This window comes from Silurus aristotelis, assembly GCF_946808225.1.
Source record: "Silurus aristotelis genome assembly, chromosome: 12".
Classification (NCBI taxonomy): domain Eukaryota; kingdom Metazoa; phylum Chordata; class Actinopteri; order Siluriformes; family Siluridae; genus Silurus; species Silurus aristotelis.
In genome coordinates, this window is record NC_139585.1 from 25,588,423 (window position 1) to 25,616,082 (window position 27,660).

Genomic DNA, 27,660 nt, shown 5'->3' on the forward strand with positions numbered 1-27,660 from the left:
GTTGCAAAATGTTAATATATGCATATACACAGCATACTTACAGTTATAAAGGCCACTTATCCTTCTGGAGGTCACCTGTAGATGACGAAAGAAATCTGTGATACCTCGGATACCTCTAGCATGATAACACCAAGGCTTCAGTTACCAGCTTTCATTTCCAAATGTGCTGTTTGTCCATATTAAGCATGAGGTCATATTTACTGAAGCCAGCGATAACCACCAGGCAGATTCAATGCCAACCCCTTGCAGTTCTACCCAAGGTCATTTATAGCACAGGGGGCTCAAAGCTTCTGCACGACACCATCTGACTCCAGGATTCGCCAACAATATGATAGGAAATGAAGCCAAGACTGCTATTAGATCCCGCGAATAAGATCCAGGAAATTCGGGGACATTGAGTTTAGAATATTCAATTCAGTTTTAAGTGTAGAACACTTTTAACAATGGACAGTGTCTCAAAGCAGAGACAAAGTTGTTATAAAGTTATATAAAAGAATGTACACATTTGTACCAAATGATTAAACCAGTGGCGAAGGAAAAACTATGAAGACTTCATGAGGACTCAAAAGAGAACCCGTTCTCATCCTCAACACTTGAATACATTTTTAGAACAAATTTGACTGCTAGTTATAATTTTAACAGTGGTAGCTCAGATGTTGGACTCTCACCGCTGCGGCCCGGGTTCGATCCCCGGTCAGGGAACCAACCCCAGCCATTAGGGTTGCACAAGCCTTAGTGCCGGCCCCAAGCCCGGATAAATGGGGAGGGTTGCGTTAGAAAGGGCATCCAGCGTAAAAACATGTGCCAAATCAAATATGCGGATGGTCCGTTGTGGCGACCCCTAACGGGAGAAGCTGAAAGTTAGTTTTAAGTCAGTGCCATCTTAGTGCTGGTCCCAAACCCGGATAAATGGAGAGGGTTGTGTTAGGAAGGGCATCCAGCGTGCCAAATCAAATATGTGAATCACAAACCAGAATTCCATACCGGATCGGTCGAGGCCCGGGTTACCAACAACCGCCACAGGTATCGTTAGCCATCAGGGTACCAGTGAGAGCGGAGGTTAGGGTAGGTACTATGACTGGTAAAGGGAGAGAGATAACTGATACGATAAAGTGGAGAATGGTAGATATGTTGTGTGTTCAGGAAACCAAGTGGAAAGAGAGTAAGGCCAGGAACATTGGAGGAGGTTTAAACTGTTCCATCATGGTGTGGATGGAAAGAGAAATGGTGTAGGGGTGATCCTGAAGGAGGAGTACAGTAAGAGTGTAGAGGAGGTGAAGAGAGTTTCTGATAGGGTGATGATCGTGAAGCTGGAAGTTGAAGGGGTGATGATGAATGTCATCAGTGCCTATGCTCCACAAGTGGGTTGTGAGATAAAGGAGAAGATTAGTTAGATGAAGTGGTAGAAGGTGTACCTAGGAATGAAAGATTGGTGATTGGGGAAGACCTCAATGGGCATGTAGGTAAAATCAACAGAGGTGACGTGGAGGTGATGGGTAGGTATGGTTTTAAGGAGAGGAATTTGGCAGGACAGATGGTGGTAGATTTTTCTAAAAGGATGGAAATGGCAGTGGTGAATACGTATTTTAAGAAGAAGGAGGATCATAGAGTGACGTATAAGAGTGGAGGAAGGTGCACACAGGTGGACTATGTTCTATGTAGGAGATTGGGGACTGTAAGGTGTTGGCAGGGGACAGTGTAGCTAGACAGCATCGGATGGTGGTCTGTAGGACGGTTTTGGAGGTGAAGAAGAAGAGAAGGAGAGTAAAGACTGGAATAAGAATAAGATGGTGGAAACTGAAGGAGGAAGACTCTAGTGTAAGATTTAGGGAAGAGGTCAGACAGGGGCTCGGGGGTGGTAAAGAGGTGCTGGATGATTGGGCAACTACTGCAGAAGTAATAAGGGAGACAGCTAGAAAGATACTTGGTGTGACATCTGAAAAAAGAAAGGAAAACGAAGAGACATGGAGGTGGAACGAGGAAGTGCAGTAAAGCATAAGGAGAAAGAGGTGAGTAACAATTGGGTAGCAGAGAGATGAGAAAAGTAGGCAGGAGTACAAGATGTGGCAGCAGGTAAAGACGGATGTGGGGAAAGCAAAGAAAACACTAATAAAGGAGAAAAGGACTTGAAACGATTGGCGAGGCAGAGGCGGCGAGCTGGGAAGGATGTAGATGGAAGTGTGTTGACTTGCGAGGAGAGTGTGTTGAGAAGGTGGATGGGTATTTTGAACAGCTGATGAATGAGGAAAATGAGAGCGGTCTATCTGCTCTCTCGTCGGAAGTCTAGTGTTCATCCGCTCTGGAAGCACACGTGCCACTTAAAACACCTTGATCGACTCATTGCATCATCACCGTATGTCAAACATACGTGTCATGTCAAATATCTCTCTTTGGCAGATTTGGCCAGTTTCACACAGAATTTCACGTTCTTTGTTCGAACTCACTGCCCGTGATGAAAACGCAGACGTGGTAGCGCATGAATGGCACCAGCTCCAGGGTGATGTCTTATGGCGTGCCGACTTATGAAAGTCGGTGCTCCCTGTGACTGTGCGTGCAGCCTTGTGCCGCCATCATTTCTAACCCACACTATTAAATGATATTTAGAAGTGTTTTTGGAAAGCAAAATCTGGACGGACGGACGGACGGACGGACGGACACACACACACACACACACACACACACACACACACACACACACACACACACACACACACACACACACACACACACACACACACACACAAAACACTTGTGCAAGAGACAACAGTTGGAGGGGTTTGATTTTTTTTAATGTTTCTATTTACAAGGTTGTTTCTTTTGCAAATTAACATTTCAACTTCAAATGGAACCTGTCTTATGTAAATACAGAAACGAGACGACGGAGAGAGAAGAAGAAAGAAAGAAAGAAAAAAAAAAAAAAGCATTAACAAAGCGAGTAAAAACACACAGATGACACGAGATGAGACAACCATCATGTCGATTTTTTTTGCATAGCCAGTAGTTACACTCCAGGGGGGGGAAAGGTGATGGTGAATTGAGGCCAAATTTGTCGTAGAGAGGAACAGTGAAGCAACAAAAGGACAGTTTCGAAGAGAAACCATGTCACCGACTGGAAAACCTGAGAGAGAACGGAGAGCGGAAATGAAATGTTCTGTACAAAGTGATTGAGGTTTTTTTTAAAGGTGAAATTGATATTGAAATTAAAGAATCTCATCACATCCTGGGACTAAAGAAAAAAACTAAAAACCCAGCTGGAAATATTCTACATGATGTATCAAAGACTTCCATTTATAGAGGAAGTGTGTACGGTTCAAACATACAGATTTGGCAAAGCGCCAGACGTGAATCAGACTGGGGGATGAAAATCGTAGGTGTGTGAGGGAGAGAGATACATAAGGACATCCTAGGAAGTGCTTCTAGTTGAAGGTGTGTTCTCTAGTAAGGAAGATACATTTGATGTGTCTATTAGTCGGGATTAATGAAGCGGTTTTTGGTCGTCACTCCACAGTCACAAGCATACACACAAACTAGCAGGGAAACACCCCTTTGGTCGAGCCCCCCTTTCCAAGAAGTCTGCTACATAGTGCGCTACAAAGTGTTCACCTGACAGGTTCAAATACCACACCGAAAACTGACTATCGGATTTTTTTTGTTTTTTGTTTTTTTGTGAGAAAAGAGCTTCATGAGACAGGTTGCGATTTCTACGTTCCATAATGTTCACTAAAAACCGTGAAAATATTTGGCTGATGTTTGAATATCAAACAACAGAAGTTCTTTTATATATTTATTGGTTTGCTTTTAATACGAGTTCTTTATTCGTTTGTGGGTTAATGCTGGAAGAAGCGTGGTTTTTTTTTTTACGGAAGAGGGCGGGGCTTCGCGCTGGAGACGGCAGTTAGGCCGAAGATGTCTCGCTCTCCCATTCGCCGCCACAGCTGAATCTCTGACTGGGTTGCGGCTCCGCTTTGGGCTCCAGCACTGGGTCCTCGGGGAGGGGGAAGCTCCTGCGTTCCCATGGCAACACCGTCTGCAAAATGATCCAAGACAAATGTAAGGGGTTAGGACTCATTTCGCTTTGTCCTATATGGGTTGAACACCCGGGCTGCTGATTTACATCCGATTCTACAAGCCTAGATCCGGAATCACGCTGAACCTTATTCTGTAACTTGTCCGTTTCCCTCTTACTATGATTAGCAATGTACTTACTCTCTCCTCGTAGGTGCAGTCTGGTGTTGAACAACGCGTGTCCTCGCTGTACACCGGCCGGTGCGTGTCTCTTGCATGAGGCATGTACGAGTCCCTCGATGAGGGTGTGTGGGCATCACGAGAGCATGGGGTATCGGGACTGGGGGGGCTGAGGGGGGACGGAACAGGCCCGTAATCCTGCAGCAGGTGAAAGTGTCCCGTGTCCGGAGACGATGGCTGAGGAGTGGACGGGGTCGTTCCGCTTAGAGACGGCGTTGTCCTGCCGTCCACAGACTTGTAGGACCTGCAGGTGAAACGGGAAGAGACATAAAAAATACATTGATCACGGATGATGAATTGATGTGAATTTGAATTTGAATTCATTCTGAACACTTAATATAAAAACTATATAAAAGGGGGGTGCAGCTCCATAACCGGGGTCACGATACGATTAAAAATACAAATGAAACTGTTTTCAAATGTGGTGTACTGCGGCTTTACTGCGTTCATCAAATGCTCGTTTTTAACATTTGTATATTTTTATGCATAGATCATTTCATTATTATACAAAAACCAAATTTATTATCTAAAAAAAAATCTTGCGTTTGTAATCTAGCGCACCGTTGTAGATTTATTCATGGATAGAGACTTAAAGCACTTTTGTACTTCGCTCTGGACGAGGGCGTCTGCTAAATGCCATAAATATAAATATCTAATTTAAAAAAGTTTAGGGTTGTGTTTTTTTCCTCTTCTTCTAAAACCTGATAAATGGAAGGAAGTCAACACCAAGAAATATGATGCAATGCAATTCGAGGTGGTACGCTTTTAACCCGATGCACATTTTTATTTAAATCAATGCATCACATTGTTAACTTTTATGCCGGTGCACCGATGAGAACGGCTCGATCTTACCATCGCTAATTACATACGAATATAATAATGTCAATCATTCAACTGACTGATACTCATTCATTTTCTATTAATAAACTTAAAGCATTTTCCATTGACATCAATAAAGCGCACATGCATATGATTCATATTTCACACAGTAAAATGTGGTCCAGATGAGACTTGCGACAGCAGGGGAAGAGGGCCAGTGTTCTGAACATCGGAGCAATTGTCAATCATTTATTCCACTGACTCATTTGGCCTTTTTCATCGACATGCTCATTTGGTGCAGTCTGATTGATGAGTGTGGCGTTAAAATGTGGAGCTCCTACGTGCAACGTGTTAAAATTGGCAGGTTTTGCCTAAAAAACAAACTATATTAATGAAGATCTAAATATCAGTCAGCAGAAGGCGATTGGAGATAAATCGAGAAAAGAACAGTCTACCAATCACTACCCTATTTTCTAAGACACTGTAATTAAAAACAGGGTGAGATCAGTTTGCAGGATGCAGATGAATTATTTAGAAGATACCTGCTGCCTCTGCGCTTGGCAGGAGTAAGGGCGGTCCATCTCCAGCGATTGCGCTCCTGGTCTTCACACTTCTGATGGAGCTGCATAAATGCAGTGTCGGACAAGTCTTCTACCTGCGCTCGCACACACACACACACACACCCACCCCTCAAACATAAATAAAATGGTGCAGCCTGCAACGAAGGAAAGTCAAGGCAAGTTCCTGTACCTCTACGTTCTCCTCTTCGTCAGCTAGAGGCAGGGGTACCACGTCCACCTCTCTCCAGCTGAAACCAAAACGAAGTAGTGTTAGAGAAACGTAATGCAGGTGCGAGAAGCCGTATACGGTGATCTGAAGCAGATACGGTATTGCGTACCTTGGTGTGATGATCTCCTTGTACTGGAGTTTCTCTACTCTGGTCGTGGCGGCGACAGACATGGGGATGACGATGTTGTTGATGTCGAATGAGTTTTCGCTTCTCCGCTTTCTCATTGGCTGCGAAAGGAGTTCAAAGACAAGCACGAGACAGGAAGTGGTCGATAATTAATATCACAATCCGTTGTGATGAACTTAAATGATGCTTCGTGTTTAAGATAAGTCCGATAAATGGGTGTTTGTGAATCTTTTTGTTGAACCGAGGTGGACGGTGGAGAAAGCTAAATAAAGTGGGCTTTGATGATTCAGAGAACACTGTTGTCATTGTGTATTAGCATAGTTTATTATTATTATTATTATTATTATTAATAGGTTACATTTTGAAAACGGTTTTAAATAAAATGCCTGGCTTCGTTCAATAATACATAAATTAAATTGAATAAATTGAACATTTTAATTAAACAGTTACAGATGTGTATATAAGAACGTGTGTTTTACATTTAACATTTCGCTTTCTAAAGATATGTTCTACTTCTTTTAGCGTACTTTAATAAATGTCTTCATTCTATATTATGAGACTGTCGTAACACCAGAAGTGGCAGGGATTTTGTGTGCAAAAAAGTGAATTAAGTGACGAAGCATGCTAGTCCACGTCCACATGCTAGTGTGCTGAACAGCTGGTGCATGCTAGTGCTCCGAATCCCACCTACTGCTAACTCTTCACACAACGCCCGAGGCACCAGTCAGAGGAAAGTCATAAACTTTTGCAACATAGAGTCTGTTTGAAAAGATCATGAGAAGCTCATTGAAAGGTGTGTACCATTGAACAGGAGCCAGCCTGACTGCTGGGGCCCAGAGGGGTGGAGCTGTCACTGGCCAGACACATCTGTCGTCCTATGATGCTTGGGGTGGACGGCTGGACGCTTGGCTGAGACGCAGGATAAGGGCTTCCTGCATCAAACTGCAGCTTCGGGGCTGTTCAGGGACACATCACAATGAGAAAAGCCTCAGATTGAGCCATCCAGTTCACAGATCTAAATATAAATTTAAAGTACTCACACTCAATTCGGTCCAGTGAGTTCTCCCTGGCCCTCTTCCGGCTGGGGCTCCTGTCCAGAAGTCGGCTGGTCCTGCACGGGGTGTGCGGGTCAGCCTTAGTCAGGCGGATGCTGGCCTCGGCCTGTTTCCGCGCCCTTTCTGATCGACTCTTATGGCTGGCGAACCCTGAGAGACAAAAAAAAGGAGAGGTCCAGTTAAGTATAAAAAGGGACAGTTGCGATGGCGACATGAAAACGGAGCCATTTTCCCCCCACGTGATTTGTTTCACAGCCAGGGTTAGTATAATAATACGTACTGATGGCAGCCATGGGTGAGCTGGAAAGCATGAACTTGTGCTTGGATAGTGCCGATGACGAGGAGTACTGCGAGAGCTTGTGTTTGAGCGGCGGCTTCTTCTGAGGTTTGACTTTCTCCATGTGCCGCGTCTGCCAGTGCGTCTTCAGCACTCGCAGGAGCTGTATAGCAAGAGGCATGTCTGAAACAGAAACCGACACACGGATTAGATCATCTGATTAACATCCTGGCCGAAATATCATCACAAAGTTGTTCCTGCTTCAAAGCGGAATTTGTTGACGTGTGCGATATGTTCAAAATCGGCTTTTATTAATTACACGTAACGCAGTTGCAATGTTTCAACACCAGGGGTCCTAATATGCATGTGTGTATATGTAGGGATGGTAAGATTCAGCGATTCGCATCGACACAAACAGTAATGTGATGCATTGATTTAGGGCAAATCGCCATTTATATCGCGATGCATAGATTTTAACATCAGTAAAAAAAAACAATTTACTTATATATAATTATTTGTAGATACTGATTTGCAGTACTATACTATTATTAAAAAAAGTGACCAAAAATTTGTGACCAATATTTTCTATGTGGATTGATTTCTCCTTGTTTCGCAGAGCGTTCATTCATATATGACGTATCACAAAGCTACAGAGAACAAGGAGTCTCCTAAGAGTCACAACGAATATAGATTAACACGCCGGGTGGTAAAGCTGCGTCTTTCTGGAGAAAGAACAGCAAAACAACATCTGCTTTTATTTAATCTTTAATTTTTTTGCTCTACAAAGGCCTGTTTGTGAAAGAGCCATGCATTAAGGCACTTAATGATTAGCCATCTGTCTAAAACAAGGAAATAAAAGTGAGCTGTCTGTACCATATTGCATAGCATTGTTTTATTTACATTGCATCGTATTGAACTGTGTTGAATTGAATTAAAATCGGATTGCACTGCACTATAATATGGGGTGAATCGTATCGGTCTGTTGTGCACATCCCCAACATCATACTTGGTGCAGCATTGTGGTCATGTGATCACGTTCTTTTATACGGATATCTGCACTTGGGCCTTAATGCTTCACCAGTTCAATCACACTGCATCCAAAGCCTGTCAAATACTGAGTAAGTGGTGGAACTGTGTATCTGATACCTGACTGCAGGGACAGTGTTGGATGGATGCTGGGGTCCTGCACGGCCATGTTGTCCACCAGAGGGCGCTCAAACTGGAGCTCGGCTTTAGGCTGATTTTCACCGCACATCACGCAAGCTGGGTTCACGTGACATGGTCTTGTCGGCAAACACACTCTCTGCACCTGCGGAGAAATTACATTATAATGGCGGCTTTGTAATGCAGGATTTAGTGGAATAGTGTGTGTAAAAAAGTAAAAAAAAAAAAAAAAAAAGGATTCAAAACTGAGGACAGAGGCGTATTAAGATCGAAACTTAATGACATTCTTAACTGTCATTAAAATCACACACACCTTGCTGCTATGGTTCTGAAGCGCACTGGCTTGGATGAGGCGTCGTTTCTTACAGCTGATCACGGGTCGAACACGCGCAGAGGAACAGCTGCTCTCCGTAGAAAGCTTAACATCTGACACTACAGTCGTGCTGCAAAGGTTATGGATGTCTCAGCAAAACTCACAGCACAATTTTTTGGGAATTTTTATATTATTGTTATTTAACCCTTCGTTAGTTATTACCAGTGGAAAAAGTTGTTAATTGACCGGTCACTCTGATATCTGCTGCTATGGCCGAGGTCCCCTGTGGCATTCCGGGGCTTTTCTGTCTTGATTTGGGCCGATAAGGAGTCGTCTCCCAGCTCCACTAAGCCCTGAGGGACGAATCGATCAGACGCTCAATGTAACAGGCAAATAACATAATATGTAGGTTTGTATATAAAACTGATAATATGTTTGCTACATTGTATAGCACATCATTTGCGTAGCGTTCGGTTTGTGTTTAAGGTATCATACTCACCTTGCTGGCGCGGATCTGGCGGTAGATATCTGTGTGCTGGCGGATGCGGTACTCCAGGTCCGAGATGTGCGCCTGCAGCCACGTCCAGCGGCTTATGATGGAGGCTCTTTCCAGCGCGAAGCGGCCTTCCGCTCTTCTCCACCTAAACCGGGGGAAGATCAGGTGAGCGCTGTTGTACATCACAATTAAACCTTACACATAATGACTGATGTGAGACACTTGTGGTACACACAGTATTCTGACATGTTCCAAACAAAAATCCCAGGTGAAAACGGTGCTTTCGCATGGACGCATTCAGAACTCCAGCTGGGGCCTTTGAGATCGCAACATTCAGATTTTACTCGGCCATCAGGAAAGGAATAGCTGAATCTGGAAACATCCGGATGTACGTGTATAGTAAAAGTTTGACGGATTTATCGGTTTTGCCTATTAATCGGTGGCGATAGAGGATTGCTGGAACTTTTGGTCAAAAACTCATACTGATAGTTTTTCCGGGTTGCGTTTACAGTACGAGAACTATTTCATGATACAGGTTAAATATGCTAATGTTGATCAAACAAATGAGAATGAAAAATAAAAAAAATCATCCATGCTATGTACAAAAAGAGGGTCAACTTTTTTCTTTCTTGGAATTCTCACATACAGAAAGTCAGGGTTGTTAAGCAGCTACTGAACCCCTACTGTTTTATTTGAAGTGTCCTTAAAACAGTTTTTATTTAAGTGTTTTATTGTTTCAGTTTGAATGCATGTTCTCATTTTCCTCAATATTTATTAACAATTAATTTTATTTAACACATTTTCATGATATATTACTTAAAAATTCTGTAATAAAGTTCAGTACTATTTTACATGGTGTTATTTTTTTAAATCCAGTAAGCGTTTTTAAAAATTGGCTGACCATCAAAATTAGCCACCAGTATATGTAAAATCATACTAGTATATAGTACAAGTGATGCACTGAGATTGCAGAAAGGAAACCTCTCAGACAATGTTCAACAGAATGCACTTTAAAAAAATTATTTACCAGGGAAACAATTCTGATTGGTGGACGAAGGCGAAAAAAAAGAAAGCCACTGGGGTATGAGGAGCCCACCAAACACACTTGCGTGCAAAAAAAAAATCTATCCACTGAACCTCTAAGATAAAGTCTACTTGCTTTGCCAGGCTAATGATTTAATACATACTGCACAATGCAAACAAAGAAAATTCTTGTGTTCAAAGATCGTGTTCAATCCTTAAAAAAAATAAAAAAATTCCCCATTATTGCCACTATTAAGGTGAAACTGGTTATACAAGCCACTTGAGCTTGCTCATCACGCTCCGTGCTCACGTGCTGTGCGTGACGAGTTCTGCCATACCGGATAACCTTTCAAGACAATATGGCAGAGGCTCTCCTCTCGTTGCACTATCACGCGGTACCTCTGCATACACACAAGCCATGATTTACATCGTTTCCACCTTCTACAAAACAGTCATGTCTTACATGTGGCAACTTGGAAGAAACCACTTCAACTGTCTCACCAGCGCAAAAATGTTCAACTTTTAGAATGAGGATTTTCAGTGGGGTGCGCGGATACAAAACAAAGCATCGAACCAAAAATAAATACGCCCCCCTTTCACTGACGTGCAATGGTCTGTATTTTGATTTGGATGAGATACAGTTACATTGCCCATGACTGCTGCCTTATTATACACATTACACAACAGTTACTCAGGATTTTTTCACTCCTTTTATTAGAAACTGGATCTATTACCTAAGTGGACCAATTATATAAGAGATTACAAATTAAAATAGAACGCACGTGGCAGAAAATGCGACAAAAGTTAAAGGAATGCGAGACAATCTGAACCCCTACAGTTTAGTCTTTAACATGGAGTAACTGCGACCATTGCTTCCAGTGCAGTAAAAGCAGGGTTTCTGCACTTTTCAAAAAATCAAATGTAAGACTTTTTAAAACCATTGAGAATGAAATTTAAGAACTACATCACAACACAAATATTTCGTTAGCAACCAATTACATTTTCTTTCAAGCCAAGTATCGCTAAACTTGCACTTAGCTGAAAAATATAATCCAAGAAAGATTCGCACCAATAACAAAATGCTGATGGGATGTTCATGTTGGTCTCATTTGTAGTCGCATGTATTTGGACTAGCGAAAGAAAAAACACCACCACCATGAAAACAAAAACAAAAACATTCTAAAGTGCTACAGGAGCATTTCAATGAGCATTACAGCTAGCGTTACATGGACATGGGAAAATTAAGACCAGTTTAAAATTATTTAAGACCTAGAACACAGAATTTATGACTTAAGGTCCAAGATAATTGTAATTCAATGTTCACACACACACAGCAAGTGCTTTACTGCATCTCGGCTCGATATTGCTGTGCTCTGACACTCGAACATGAAAAGATGTGCGTAGATATAAAAAAAAAAACCCACAGGTAATAAAAAAGGCCGCACACGAGTTTGATTACAAGAAAAAACCTTAAAACGTGTCGCATTTCTGTCACCGTGGTGTTTGTGCATTTCTAATTAGCGGAAAATTAGGGGGCGGGTTTAACATACAACAGGCAAGAAGCCGTTTGAAACACAGAGCACTTTATATCGAATTCTGCTATCGGCTAGCTAAAAGCCTCACAGCTTTAAAGATTTCTTAACCCTTTCTCAAACCCTGAAGTAGCAGGAGTGGATCAACAAGTTCAATTTTCCACACTAGCTTTCATGAAACTGTTTAATACAAAATAATAACTGAATGAAAAAAATTATAAAAATAAACATTCTAAATTTTTTAAATAATAAAATGCAAGTCAAATGTATCCTAGTTCTAAGGTCTTTGAATATATCTTAACAAGAAAGAAAGAAATATGTGAAGTCCCCGGCCTGGGAAAAACAAGTGAAACCTGATGAGCTCTGTATTAAGGAGCTCCGAGGCATCGTTTTAACCAGAAATAAAGGTCCGTAGTCAGCCCTTTTTTCTCAGGCAATGTAGACCGCAGCAGTGCAGCGCTGGTTGTCGTTTGAATCTATTAACGTGTGGTCTGGAGCAGTTAGAAGGTGGTCGGTGAAGCACATGACCTGTTATGGGTGTCAGTCGTTTCGTCGGGATTCAAGACTGCGCGCTGCACGGAGAGCACTATATTAATTAAATAATCATATTTACTAATGAATATGTTCATATTTACTTCAATTAGCACATTATGATTCAGTACCTTTTTGTTTTTTTATTATTCAATTTTTTCCTAATAAAGTTCAGTACTTTTTTTCAGGGAGAAATGGGAGCGTTGAGATCCCATACTGCACATGGACACTAAGGACAATCACTAAATCACTTTCATTTGTACTGTCAATATCTGCCATACTCATCCATGTATATACATATATTTTCACAAATATTGTTCATATATTTTATATACCGTATTTTCCGGACTATAAGCCGCTCACTTTTTCCCAGGCTTTGAACCTCGCGGCTTAAACAATGAAGCGGCTAATGTATGGGTTTTTCCCGGTTTCACAAGATCAAGACAAAAAACTGAGACCCGTAACATTAGACCAATGAAATTGCGGCACGGGTTCAGGTGAACCAATGAAGCTCTTTATATTAAATCAGATGCGCTCCCACTGAATCGGGCCGCACCACATCATAAATATGGATGTGGTTCCTCTGACGTTTGACCTGCCGCTCACTCGGACTGTCAACAGGAAATACGAATCATTCGTCACGCTGAGAACAACCGGGCATGAAAAAACACACTTCACTTGTGTTCTGAGCTGCACAGCATCAGGAGAAAAGCTTCACCGATGGTGATTTTTAAACGCACAACGATGCCAAAAGAAAAACTGCCGAGAGAAATAGTTGTGAAAGGAAGGAGGAAGACAGTGAACAATGACTTTCTTGGTAGGCTACTGTTTAGATACAAGCCGTGTTACAGACACTGACTTTCATTAAAGCCTGTGTAAAGTTCATTAGTTTCAGTGTAGACACCTGCGGCTTATAGACAGGTGCCGCGTATTTATGTTCAAAATAAAAATCTTTGTCAAATTCAGTGGGTGAGGCTTATATTCGGGTGCGTTTAATAGTCCGGAAATTACGGTAGTTTTTTTTTTTTTTCTTTTTTTTCTATCTACCTTTTTACTTTTTTTCTCCTTAAATTCTATTCCTTTTATGCTAGACAGACATAAAAAGCATTTCACTGCCTGTCATACTCTGTATGTATGTGACAAATACATTTGATTTGTTATTTTTAGCCAGTATACATTTTAAAAACAATTAGTTAATTAATCGTTATCAGCAAGTACAATTCAACCTAGCTATCGGAAAAAAACGACAACCTGAAACCTGCTTTTGGCTAGTTGAACTTCTCACTGCTTTATAACTAGAATTTGGTTATTCTCGAACCGAAACTTTACTTCATGAAAAAAAAAAAAAAGAGATACATTAAATGAAAAGAGCCTTTTGCGAGACGTTCTTTCTGTCTGGAGAACAGCAGCGAGACACACAGAAAAGTCTTTGACGCAGACAATGAATCGAGATGGGCGTGAGGTCCGCGATTAGCCGGAAAGTTTGAGTCATGACATACAAATGAGTAAGTGAGGGAGGGAGGAGGAGCACAAGAATGAAGAGGAAGGCCGGGAAAACAAGGAAAAGCATGCGAGGAGAGCGAGAGGGAGAGAGAGTGGTGAAAGAGAAGGAATGCAAACAAGAGGAGAGGATGGGTGGGAGCATAAATAAGGGTTGAAAAGGTTATATAAGATGATTGGGTCAACTGGTGCAAACGGGGATATTCCAAGTTGGAAAGTGACCAGGAACTCATGGGAATTTATGGAAATTAATTCAAAATTTGGGAAAAGTTCTTAAAAACTATATTATAATGGATTCCAAAATGTGTGGAATTTTCAAGACTAAAAACTTCCCATGGAAATAAACTGGGAATTTACAAAATTGCAGATTAGCTTATAAAAAGGGAACCTAAATGTATCTGGGGGAAAAAATCTTGCAGCATAATTTTGGTTAAAACAACCAGATTTTATGCGATTACAGTTGAATTTCAACCCTGCGCATTCAATCACAAACACAGCACACTTACTGCAGGGATACTGAGTCCACACCCTCTACATTCACTCTGCATAAATTCTTAGTATAACGTTGCACAAACGTTTACACACAGTACAAGAAAGTTTTAAACATTAGGTAATATTTATGTCATTTTATCGCCTTGTTTTTTGTTCAGGATTCAAGAAATAATGTGTTATAAGGAATGCACAGTGCATGTGATTGAAACCATTAAACTGAGTTGTTTTAACCCAAGTTTATCCTGCAAAATTGTTTTTCCAACTACAATTCATTTCCTGGTTATAGGCTAACCTGCAAATTCCCAATTCATTCCCGTTTCCAGTCTTGAAAATTCCAGGGATTTTGCAACCCTAGGTGTAATGCAAAAGTAGCAATGGTATTACGTAGCATGTGCCGTTCTTTTTCAACATCTTATTGTCCGGATGCACGCAAGATACAGTATGCAGGAACAATGCCGCTTATGTAATAGTCGTGATCGCACCCACGTGATCAGGTGTTGAGAGTACGTTTGCACCCACTGTGATGTGTAGTCATTCATCAAGATCCCGCTTTCCTTTCAGGACCATGAAGTTGCTCATAAACCCTGATGCTTATAAACCAAAATTCTACTGAAACTGTGTAATAAAGGCAGCACGACAACAAACAAGCTTCTCCGCCTTTGTCTCGGATTTCCTGGGCACAGCCAAGCCTAGAAAAATTCAAGAAACCCCTCAAAGGTGCCCTCAAACTAGCAATGACACAAAGACAAGAAAACCTTACATAATGCAAAAAACATAATACTGCACTACATCTCTGAGGCATTTAGGTGTTATTCAATTCCTAGTCAAACAGTTCTCGCTCTTTTCATAGCTCTAGATGGAGCTCGGTTGGTTTCGCTTCGTGTCGACAGCTGCCCAATCGGCTGTTGTCATCTTCACGGAGTTCAGAGCAATTGGGCAAGCCAGTATGAAGCAGAACCAGTTAAGCATCAACCCTACGCTTAAATCAACAACCACAGAGCAACAAACGCTCATTATCTCTGTGTCAGGGCTCAAAAGAGGTTAAATGACAGTAGAGCTGAAAATAGCGTCTCTGCCTGTGTGCATTTTTGCCCTCCTTCATCTGCATTCAATCAAATCTGCTACGAACATAAAACTATTACATCGTTCCAAAGTGTGTACTGTGCACAGCTCATGGCAGGACTACCATAAGCCACGCCCACAAGCAACAAAAAGCTAAACGGGAGACTCTAGCGGAAGTGTGAACCAGTGTTAGGTGAGATCCTGCATAGAGGTGAAACGGGTCAAAATATGAGAGTAGTCCAAAAACGCAATGAAAAAAAATACATCAACTGCTCCTCCTGAGATGAAGTCGTCTGGAAACAATGTTCGTACTAACAGGAAAGAACACTAAAACTAGGAGGGAAGATGTCTGTTAGAAAACATCTTTGCAAAAAAAGGGAAGTGCATCTCCAAGTAAAGAGACGTGAAACTCCTATGAAGTTCATAACCAAAAGAGAATAGGAATCCCCGGACCTTTGTCTGGTGCTGAAAATATTCATTTGAATAGGTATTTGAGAGAAAAAACAACAACGGTGACGTAACCATCCAAACAAACCGTGACTAATGGAAGTCAACTGATTGCCGATCGAGTTGTTTGTTGGAACTACTGCAAAAATCCATTCTGACAATCACTTGCGAATCACTGACGCTATGTTTGTTTTTACGCATGAGTGCGCGCGCTGCACGGAGATCGCCAATCGGCAAATACAATCCAAACGAGCTATCAGACGACCTCTAGTGACTAACCATGAAAACGGAACTAATCCCGCATGACACTTGCCCGTTGCTTTTTCCCCCCTCGGATCAGAGATGAAGCTTTTGAGATAAAGAAACATCACATTCGCAATGAACAGCTTTCACTCATCCAGCAAGTAAAGAATGCAGATAAGGAATTTGGGGTGTACCATACGCATATCGTCTATGATAATGTCGTGATTGTTGTTTTACGGTTGTGTGCGTTGATGTTTTTGAGTAAATTGCAAAACCCAAACAAAACTTCCCTACGGAGAGCACGCGTACGACACGTGATGTAGTGTAACTAGTAGATTAGACAAATGCGCATGCGCATTCTAAATCAAGGACTAATAAATAATAAAGCAAGGACTAGATGGAGTGAGGCTGGGTTCGAGGAGAGGCTTATATTATACATATACTTATATACTTATATTAGACATATATAAAAAATAAAAAAAACCTGAGAGGAAAAAAGCAAAGCCTTGTCCTGTTACAAAAAGGGACACGTCCCAGTGTGCAGATTTGCCATCCAAATGCTCCATTCATGGCTGTTTGATTTGATCGTTAATAATCGGCCTACGCCGTAACGCCGGCCGGCTCACCACGTCAGCACCTGCTGCTTTTTTTTCCTTCATTTCCCTAAACGCTGAGCTGAAAAAATAAATAAAATAAAAAAATGGAACACATTTCAGACGTTACGGTCTTAAAATTCATCTGTTTTCTTTAAAACTAAATAATAATAATATCCTGGCTGTCAATGAGATCACGAGGTGGGCACTTTTCCTAAATTTGCCTCCGAGCCACCCATGCAGATAAAGAAAAACAGTAATGAACTTTGTTTCTCACTGATTCCACAACGTGAAATCTGTCCGCTTTCCAGAAACAGGAACTTGTCCTTGCAAAAGGAGGGCGGGGACGCGGCGTTGGACGAGCTCACGTTATGAGAAGAAGGTCAATGATCTCATTTAGCAAACAAGGCCAGAGTGAGAATGAACAGGGGCTCTTGACGAAGTTCAGCGTGGAGCAGCAGACCCAGTTGGATACCAGTTCGAGACACTGAATTATGCGTACGAATACCCGAGGAACTAGAATTTGCAGTATTTTGTTTACGAGTAAGAGGAGGAGTTGAAACTTCTCTACTTCAGTGAGAAGGTTTTAACAAAGCACACCATGGGAAAACATGGGACCACCAAAACACTGGTCATATAATAAACATTTCGAATTTGATTTGAACCTTTGGATCCAAATTCCAACACCTTAACCAGTAACCACCATTCTAGACACCAACACTAAAATCCCGGGAATCGAGTCAGGGAATCGAGTAAAGATGGTGAACTTCCCGTTGATACAAACTGCCATTTAGTTTCCACGGTAAAAAGTTCACCTAGTACTTTTTGTACATTTGCGAGAATGACATAAGCAGTGAAAATGTATAGCCTGCAATTTGATCTACTCTTTAAAAAACAAATAAATAAAAAATAACTCAAAATAATCGTATTACTGACATATACGATGTCAGGGCAAAGCGCCTCTTCTAAACACCCCTTAATTATTTCCTCTAATAAAATTTGTATTTAAACCAAAAAGAAAGAAAGAAAAAACCCTTACAGTTTGACATGTCGCTGTTCAGGATCCACCTTGGAAATTTCCTCTTCCTCGACATCGCTTTCACCGCCTGAGCTGCTCTCGGTGGCATCGGAGTCAAACTGCGCCTCGGCCACCCTTAAACCGGTGGTGCCGCTTAGATGCAGTTTCTCCAGTTCTGTGGAAAAAGTGCCGTTCTTCAGGAGCTCATCCCCTCTGGACGTAGAGAATTGGGACGTGGTGTGGTGCAAAAAGCCTGTGAGCTGCTGTTTGACGTGCCGCTCGACCTGCTTGGCCTGAACTACCTGGAGCCTCTTGCACAGGCGCTGCAGCCGAGCCGAGATGTCGGCCTGCCGGCGCTGGCTCTGCTGCGCTCGCTCGCAAAGGATCAACGCCTCTACGCCGGGTGAGGGGGAGGATGGAGAAGACCTACGCTGGTTCAAAGCTGAGCTCTGGGGGGCATTGAGCGGGACACCAGGGTTACTTTTAGTCACAGGAAGTGCTCCAGGCTTGCCGACAAGTGACTGGTCACTATGGGGCGCTTTAAACTCTGGCGAGCCATTGACACCTGTATCCTCCAGGACTCGACTATGGAAGTCTCCAAGCTCTCGGGAGTGCTTGGGATCTGGGCGGAAAACAGTCAGTGTGACGTCTCCAGACTTGGACGAGAGAGGTATCAAAGCTCCAGCACCGGTGGGAGGTTTAGCATTGTCTCCGTTTAACGGGGCAATGCTGCCTTTCTCGGGGAGCGCAGTGCTGGGCACGGCTGCTTTCTTGGACAGTCCGTTGACCGGGACCATCGCGTTTCCGCCTCCTGCTCCAGTTCCTGCTCCTCCGTTGACCAGGCTCTTCGGCTGCCCGCCACTCAGCGCGGTACGCAAGAGGAGATCCGCGTTTAGCATCCCTCGGCTCTTCAGGACCGACGGCTTGATCCTGACGCCCTCGTCGGCGACAGGCCCAACATGCGAACACAAGTAGGAGGCCACCAGTGGCTGCAACTTGCCCAGGTTCAGAGGTTCGGGCAGAGAGTCCTTGCCGTTGCAGCAACGCCGACAGTTTTCCTCGTGGTGCCGTTTGCCGTTAGAGACCGCTGTGTCAGACGAGGAGATGGGTGCAGACAGGAGAAGGTTGGTGGAGTTGCCGGTGCTCTCGGCAGCCAGTTTGAGGCGGATATGGCGGGCTTCGGCCGGGGCGTCGGTCAGAGCGGGCGCCATCGCAGCCATGCAGGGCCGCAGTAAGGGCACAGCAGCCTGCTTCTGGACTCGTCAACGCCAGCCCACCTACAGCACCTGGAAGGGACGGGCAAAAGGTGGGACGTTAAACAAAAAAAGACAAACCAGACTGGTGGACCATTTCACAATGCCAGCAGAAAGCCTCCACTCTGAACCCAATTTTGGTTAGTTTCATTTAAAGTCCGTCGTTTTTTGAGCCAAACCTGGGCATTGCACCTACACCACTTTCTTTCAAAGAATTCACAGCATCAATCGGCTTTTGCAAACTAATGTCAAGACTGTTGATTAACAATGCACGCGACGTTTTATAAAGCAATGCAGCTCTACTCTGAGTATGCACAGAGCCACCGCTAGTAATCCGGACAAGTTTGAAAATTGGAGCATGATGAGAAGGTGCAATAAATGTAATAAAGTAGGGTTCAAACTATCGATTATTTTAGTAATCGAGTATTCAGCCGATTAGTCAGTCAAGTAATCGAATAATCAGATAAGAACAAAAAGAGCAATACTAAATATACAAAAGAAAATAAGACGGGTCTCTTAAAAAAAAAAAAAATCAACAAAATTTTTCTTTTTAGAAAAATTTACGGTTATTATTGTTGAAATTGCAAATCTGTGAACTAAACCAATTTCGTGCATTCAATTCCCATATTACACTAAAATGTAAATAAAAAAATATGTAAATCTTTTTCAAAAAACATACTGTATGGTGTTTTCTTTAGGTTTAAGTTATTAAGTTATAAATTATCCCAAACTGTGTTGATTTCTTTGGCCTGGATCTTCTCCTGCAACAGTAATAATAATCCGTGGGGAAACATGCCTCTCCCTGTGTAATTAAATGGACTAAACCAAATTATTTGCCTCGATGCTTTTTTGTATTTGTATTACTCGAGGAATCGTTTCAGCCCTAGAATAAAGCGCTAAAGCACCGCTGCATCACGCATTTATTTTTTGCTAAAGTTTGAACAAGAGGAAATGCCGTGTTCGAGTTGTTCAAAACGATCATTTGCAAGTAGAAACAAGGGATTTTTTACATTTTCTAAATGCAAATGAGGGTAAAAAAGAAAAGGCTTCTGGAATGGAAGCGTCTGTGTTGCCATTTGCTAGAGAGAACCTCGCAGGATGTACAGTATCATGAATTACAAGTTGCAACCCAGAGCTGAATGCAGCATAAACCCCCACTGCACCACCCTCAGTAGACGATCGAACGGCATCGTGGGTAATGTAGGAGACGGATCATTACAGTGACATGACCACGAAAGACTAAAACTCAATAAACAAATAACAAAAGGAGGATTTTTTTAAAGGGAGGAGGATGAAGAGGAAAGAGGAGGACAAGGGGGAAAAGGAAGATGAAGGGGGAAGGAAGAAGAGGAAGCGAACGAAGAAGTGAAATGGGGAAGAGGAGAAGAAATAACAAGGATAAATAGAAGGAGAAGAAGAGAGCGAGGAGACATAAGACATTGATTAGGAGATTAGGATAAGGAAAAAAGGACGGGGGAGGGAAGGAGAAAATAGGAAACGATGGGAAAGAAGGAAAAGGGGGATCAAAGGGGAAAAGGAAGAAGTTGAAGAGGAGGATGAGGAAGAAGAGATAGAGGAGAGGGTGAAGAGAAAGAAGGGAAAGAGAAGGATGCGGTGGGGGAGAAGAGAAAAGGGGGAAAGGGAGGAAGAAGTTGGAGAGGAAGAAAAGGAAGAACAGGGAGAGGGGAGGAGGAGAAGAGGAAGTGGAGGAAGAAGGGAAGAGGGGATGAGGAGGAAGAGGAGGTCGTGCAGTTCTGTATCCGTGTGCAGCATTTCAATCAGCTCAACTTATGCAACAGCCTTCACATCTGCTCTCCTTGTTGACGGCTAATAAAAAATCACCACACACACAGAAAGGTTTATATAAGTGTTTAATGTTCGTATGTAATAATAAATGATGATGATGATAATTATAATGTGAGGCAGGTTCGGTTCCGGTCTCAGCGCGCGCTCCCGAGACAGTACAACAGAATAGCTTAGCGCTTTTAGCGGCATAATTAGCTGCTGGCTAACCCGACACGACAGGGGAAAGGGCTAGCGTGTTAGCCGCAGTGTGTTAGCGTATGTGGCCCAGCCCAAGGTGAGCTTCAGACGGGCTAGAGTGAGCTAAAAACCCCGCTAAGAGACATGCTAGCTTTCTGACACACACACACACACACACACACACACACACACACACACACACACACACACACACACACACTGTAATAAACACACAGCAAACAAGTCATTGACCTCAATTTCGCAACGCATTTACCAAGCCAGCTTTTATCCCCAATATCTCACTAGTTTCTCAGAAATCTCTCACTAATGTCTTACTAAGTTCCCCACCTCCACAATCCCTCACTCTCCCACTAATGTCTCAGCAATATCTCAGTAATGTCTCTACAATCTCACTGTTTTACTAGTCTCAGCAATCGCACACACCAATCTCTCACAACAATCTCACTAATGTCTCAGCAATGTATCAAACATCAAAAGCTGCTAGTCGTTTTTTTTTTAAAGGAAGAGAAGATCATGAGCTGCTGATCCAGGAGTTAAAAAAAATTACACACACAGAGAACAATACACGTGTGAATATGAGAGAGTGTGTGTGTGTGTGTGTGTGTGTGTGTGTGTGTGACTCTGTATATAGTTCTACACGGTGTTGGTGTGTGTGTGAGTGTGGGCCCGGGTTTTCTCCGTTGTTCTATACAGGTGTGTGTGTGTGTGTGTGTGTGTGTGTGTGTGTGTGTGTGTGTGTGTGTGTGTGTGTGTGTGTGTGTGTGTGTGTGTGTGGTATGAGCGCGTGCCCGGTTCTCAGTGCGGCGTTAAGGCGCGAGACTCGGCCCCAACCCCGACCTCCGTGGCTCTCTCTCACACACACACTCACACACACACACACACACACACAAAGAGCGAGAAAAGCAGGAACCTACCACGTGACGCGCGCGAGGGAATTTCAGCTGCGACTCCGCACTCGGTCCGGTTTATGAAGAGGGGAAAAAAGCGTGCAGATAAAAAAAAAAAAAGAAAAAAAAACCCGACATACAATAGCGGGACGGTTTCCGGTGCATTCCCCGGTGTCCGAATCAGTCCCGTGTTCCCCGGAGGAACCCGCTCTCGTTCACGCGCCCCTGTCGCTCCGGGTTTCCGTGATCACGAAATGGGCGAAGCTCCGCAGCCGCGCGCTGACGGTAAACGGCGAGAGGAGAAAAAGAAAACGAGAGAAAGAGAGAATCCGTGCACCAGATGGTTTTTATTTTTGTTTACTTCCCCGGTTTTAGATCGAACGGCCCTGGTTCGCCGTGGATCGCGGTGTCCGCCCTGTGTTCCGGACCATCGTTTAGAGGTAGAAGCGCGCGGAAGATGGCGGCCGCTTCATCTCCTCTCCTTTCCTACTGCTGCTTCTGGGCGAACAGCGCGCGCAGAGGCGGGAGAAGACATGCCTCTCGCGCGCGCCTGCCGCCGCACCACATTTCGAGAACGCGCGCGCCCTCTGGCGGCACGCACCAGCCTTCCTTTTTTTTTTTTTTTCTTCTCCTTAAACCGGAAACACGCCTCGAGCCACATCCCAATCCGCACTGTGCTCTACTCACTATACCCTCTCACTGCACCTCCACAGGCCGCATGGGCCTGCTAGTTTGGAAGCGCCTAAAAGTTTATGCACCCCTGATCCCCATATACTTCCACCATCCCACATCGAGCAGTTAATTTCCTGTTATTATAACCTGCAAGAAAAGTTTTACTACTTAATAACCGCAACTATATCTTATGTCTTATATATCTTAATGTTTTTTCCACTCAGAAATAAAAAGGTACGGTTTCTTCTTCTTCTTTTGCGAATCATCCGTCTCCATACCCCCCCTGTCCTCTACATCTGCCTCTTTCATACTTGCATGTCTTCCCTCACCACATCCATAAACCTCCTCTTTGGCCTTCCTCTTTTCGTCCTTCCTGGTGACTCCATCCTTAGCATTCTCTTACCGATATACACCATGTCCCTCCTCTGCACATGTCCAAACCATCTCAATCTCGCCTTACTCACCTTGTCTCCAAAACGTCCAACATGCGCTGTCCCTCTAATAAACTCATTTCTATTCCTGTCCATCGTCGTCACTCTCAACGAAAACCTCAACATCTTCAGCTCTGCTACCTCCAGCTCCACCTCAAGTCTTTTACTCAATGCGACTGTCTCTAATCCATACAACATCTCAGGTCTCACCACAGTCCTATAAACTTTCCCTTTCACTCTCACAGATACTCTTCTATCACAAATCACTCCTGCTATCACTCTTCTCCACCCACTTCACCCTGCCTGCACTCTTTTCTTCACTTCTCTAACACACACTCTGCATTACTTTGCACTGCCCAAAATAAAAAGGTACGACTGATTTTGCAAAATTTAGTTAAGTAAAAAGTACAAAAAGTTAAATTAAAAGTCTCCCCAAATGAAAATACATAAGTAAAGTACAGATACATGAAAAAGCTACTTAAATACAGCCTCCTAGTAATAATCCTTAATAACAGTCCACCATTGCACAGGTTTGTGTCTCCTAGTTGAAAAGTAAATGGAAAATGTTTATGCTACAGCATCCAAAGACGTCCTACACATTTGTGGGCCTTTAACACTTTGGTGAGGAATAACATACGGCTGGAAAAGTTTGGTGTCCCAATACTTTTCTCCATATCTGTATGTGTAGCGCTTTGGTAGAACGGCTGTTGTGAAGGATATTTCCGAGCTCAGCTGGTTCTAATTGCGCCTGCTGCTTGACACCATGCACCTTGTTCCGTAACGGGCTGGTTTCTCCATACGTGATCAGCTCACGGCCAGCTCCTTCATTTACCCCTCACTCTCACTCCACCCCACCTCTTTTTATTCTCCTCCCACTCCATGGACTGCCTGTATAAATACGTGTCTTCTCACACATTCTTTTTTCTTATTTGGATTACAACAACGTTTCTTCGCTCACCAAGTCTCCTGTAGTTTGTCTTTTCTTCCTAGCCAACACCTAGACACCAGAGATGCCCGAGTCTGTAGACGTTCCTGCTCAATGCCAAATCCTTAAAGACGAGACGGACAAATGGTGAGACCAGTACCAATTCCTCCGGTTGTATTTATTGTATTTATGCTTTTATTGCTTCCTTATTGACCCAAATGCATTTGGAATAGCATTATAAACACGTCGATTTGCTCCGAATTTGCTGAGTTGTGTGCTAGACGTCCTTTTTTTCCACAGTATCAGTCAACACGTGTTGCCGTATCAGTCGTGCACTGATTTGATACAAATTCATATGAGCAGTCTAATGCGAGAGTTAAATATTTACTAGGTCAGTGTGTTAGCGTAGTCTTCTGAAGGGCATTTGATACATATTGGTGGAAAATCTGCTGCGACGTTTTAATGGACCATTCATGCGTACACGTTTGTGAGACTTTTAAAGGGTATTTTAAAAGATATGTTAAAGATTAGTCATCTGTTGCTTGGTTTCTATTAGTGGTGGAGAGTAAGGAGGTAAGTTAGCAAAATAATCTTTAGCTAAAGTAGCTTTTTTGCGTATCTGTCTTTTACTACAGCATTTTCATTTGGGGAAAATTTTACTTCACTGCATTTCAAAATGAAATATGTAACTTTTTATTTATAAGTGGAGGAAAACTAAACTGGATTCAAGCATGCAGCAACCAATCAGGGTTGCGTTTTTCCATTAGGGTTAGGGTTTGTGGTAGGGTTTGTGTTAGGGTTGTTTTTTTTTGTTTGGGTTAGGGTTAGGGTTTGTGTTAGGGTGTTGGTGTTTTCAATAGGGTTAGGGTTTGTGTTAGGGTTGGATTTTTTGCATTAGGGTTTGGATTAGGGCTGGGGTTAGAGTTGGGGATTTTTTTCATTATGGTTTGGGTTTGTGTTAAGGTGTGGGTTGAGGTGTTTTTATTAGGGTTTGGGTTAGGGTTGGGTTTTTCGCTAGGGTTAGGGTTTGTGTTATGGTTTGGGTTAGCGTTGGGGATTTTTTGTTTGGGTTGGGGGTAGTGTTAGGGTGTGGGATAGGGTTGGGGTGTTTTCATTATGGTTAGGGTTAGGGTTTGTGTTATGGTTAGGGTTGGGGGCTTTTCATTAAGTTTAGGGTTTAGGTTTGTGTTAGGGTTTGTGTTGGGGTTTTTTCATTAGGGTTAGGGTTTGTGTTAGGGTTGGGGTTAGGGCTTGGGTGTTTTCATTAGGGTTAGGGTTTGTGTTAGGGTTGGGGTTGGGGTTTTTTCATTAGGGTTTGGGTTTGTGTTAAGGTTTGGGCTAGGGTTGCGGTTAGGGTTAGGGTTTTGGTTAGGGTTTGGGTGTTTTCATTAGAGTTAGGTTGAGGGTTTGTGTTGGGGTTAGGGTCAGGGTTTGGTTAGGGTTTGGGTGTTTTCATTAGAGTTAGGGTTAGGGTTTGTGTTGGGGTTTGTGTTAGGGTTTGGGGTTTGTGTTAGGGTTGGGGTTAGGGTCAGGGTTTGGGTTTTGGTTAGGGTTTGGGTGTTTTCATTAGAGTTAGGGTTAGAGTTTGTGTTGGGGTTTGTGTTAGGGTTTGGTTTGTGTTGGGGTTTGTGTTAGGGTTGGGGTTTGGGTTAGGGTTTTGGTTTGGGTTTGCATCATGCTGTGAGATATAATGAAACATGAACCTTGTTGCTTCCCTTTTAACTCCATGGCAGTTGTCCTGAATAGTGTAAGAGCTTATTGCTCTATATGTGAAACACAAATAGATTATAATTGATTACAGTTACAATACAATGTCTTTCTAACTCAGCATTTCTCCCTGCATATTCTCTTTGTGAGATTGTGATGAGATGGTGGATACAAGAGATTTTTTTCCCATCGTTTTTCACTCACAGCGGAAAATACAGTGGTGTTATCAGTGTAGCATGGCTCAACGTGCTGAGCTCAGATGTTCTAGAGATTCAAAATAGTGTGCTGTCTCCTCACGGGGCTGAATTTAGCAACAACTTTAAGTAATGTATATCTGCTATTTTAAATATAGCCATTGGGAACACGCAGGACATGCAAAAGGGTATGACTTAGCAGTGTCCGAGTTGATGCCGTTGATAGGTTACGTTACAGGAGCGACCTCTTGGCTGTCCCAGAGGAATTGAGTGGCTTTGTAGGACTTTAATGGCTTCCTGGAAAGAAATAGATGCAATAATATTGAGAAAGCCTATTCATTTGCAGGGCACAAAGTGTAGAAAGTGTGAGATCAACATGATGGTTTGGGTTTTTTATTCAACAGAAGTTTAAATCCCAATACATTGCTCAAGACTGAGCCAGTCACGTGCACTGCATTCTATTGGATTTGAGCTAATATGAATTGAGTGTATATGTGTAGCAAAAATGCCAATGGTGACTTAACAGCTTTCTTCACCAAAACATTTGTATCTTCTTTAGTGTCCAAGGGAAGGGTGCTGAAGCCTGTAAGGATTTAATGGAAGCATTCGAGGCCTGTGTGAAAAGTGCAGTGGAAACTTCATGAGAAGGAAAGCGTCACGCTCAGGTTGAGTCACTCATTGACATCATCAGACCTTATTTGTTTACCGCAGAATTTGCCGCATCATATGGTCATTGTTATTAATTTTGTTTGAATCCTTAATTTCACATGCACAGGTCGCCTTTCTTCAGGGCGGGATCTCTGCATTCCTTTCTGGGTTTCCTTCATCGGACTGAACCATTACAAATATTTGGCCAAAAGTCAGGGGTATAGAAGAGGATAAATTCTTGAGTTCGCCCTGTCTGGATCAGAAATGGCACTACAATGGCTCGGAATTTATTGTCAATGTCCTAGAGCAGCATGGGCCCACAGGATTTCTATCATATATTTAAAAAAATGTATCTTATATAAATGATTTTGAAATAAAATTTACTTTGATTATTGGGGTCGCCTTTTCTTTGAATTTTATTCCTTTTTTTTTTAAACAATATCTTATTGATCCCACAGGGAAATAGTTTTTTCTTCACATATAAAAGGTGACCCTCTGACCCTGAGATGTTTCTACTCACCCCATCCTTCCTACACACTCCAAGCAAATATCACCAATACATCTACATTTACATTTCTGGCATTTGGCAGACACCCTTATCCAGATCTATTACCTAAGGATAAATAACATTTTAGCTTCCTGTCTGAAGAATATAATCAACTAGTTAAAGTATGATGGTGGTAGTGTGTATCTAATGTGAAGCTACTACTGTGGAGATCGTTTTCCTTATACAGAAGTGTTTTATTCCCCTTAACGTCAATTTATCAATATTTTTTTCATCGCATTTCCCAGTGATAAAAGGAAGGGTCAGTCATGAACACAGGGTTATTCATGAGGACTAAGGGCCTTACTCAAGGGCCCCAAGAGTAGCAGCTTGTCAATAAAGGGGCTTGAACTCCAGACCTTCTGATCAGTAACCCAGAGCCTTAACCACATATTTTAGTATTTTTAGTTAATCAAGTATTTTAGCTGTTGACTTTCTCTGATACCTGCAGTATGAACATCATTTTTTGCATCAAAGCTGTATAAAAATTACAATCTTTGTTTAATATGCCTATTAATATGACCATCAACGATGGATAGAAGAAAATGAAGGAAAAGGAGATACAACCATAACAAAGATAACTGGAAATGATGTGTGTGCTGGTGCCTTAAAAGTTGTGGCTTCTAATTTTAGAACAGCTGGAGAAGCACTTCTTATTCAAGAGTCTTA

General features: G+C 42.6%; 1 protein-coding gene and 1 long non-coding RNA gene across 2 annotated transcripts; one reads left to right on the forward strand and one right to left on the reverse strand.

The window, feature by feature from the left end:
• Window positions 1–2,767: 2,767 nt before the first annotated feature.
• Window positions 2,768–22,475, reverse strand: kansl1a (KAT8 regulatory NSL complex subunit 1a). Its single transcript, XM_083557089.1, has 14 exons — window positions 21,898–22,475; window positions 17,748–19,012; window positions 9,289–9,430; window positions 9,012–9,142; window positions 8,790–8,919; window positions 8,459–8,621; window positions 7,316–7,495; window positions 7,021–7,185; window positions 6,782–6,936; window positions 5,963–6,081; window positions 5,815–5,872; window positions 5,607–5,719; window positions 4,207–4,489; window positions 2,768–4,027 (listed from the first exon to the last, which is right to left on the reverse strand). Exons 2-14 carry the CDS (start codon window positions 18,944–18,946, stop codon window positions 3,896–3,898), a joined length of 2,970 nt encoding a protein of 989 aa, XP_083413215.1. The 5' UTR covers window positions 18,947–19,012; window positions 21,898–22,475; the 3' UTR covers window positions 2,768–3,895.
• A 93-nt stretch (window positions 22,476–22,568) lies between these two features.
• On the forward strand, window positions 22,569–26,844 carry LOC310734786. Its single transcript, XR_014536125.1, has 3 exons — window positions 22,569–24,045; window positions 26,359–26,464; window positions 26,575–26,844. It is a non-coding gene; the product is annotated as an uncharacterized lncRNA (long non-coding RNA).
• Window positions 26,845–27,660: the final 816 nt, after the last annotated feature.

Coding starts and splice junctions, on each gene's coding strand:
- kansl1a (XM_083557089.1), bottom strand. CDS start 18,946: ATGGCTGCGATGGCGCCCGCTCTGACCGACGCCCCGGCCGAAGCCCGC. Junction 8,622..8,789: donor TTCAGAACCATAGCAGCAAG/GTGTGTGTGATT, acceptor ATTTCTCCGCAG/GTGCAGAGAGTGTGTTTGCC. Junction 7,186..7,315: donor CTCACCCATGGCTGCCATCA/GTACGTATTATT, acceptor TTTGTCTCTCAG/GGTTCGCCAGCCATAAGAGT.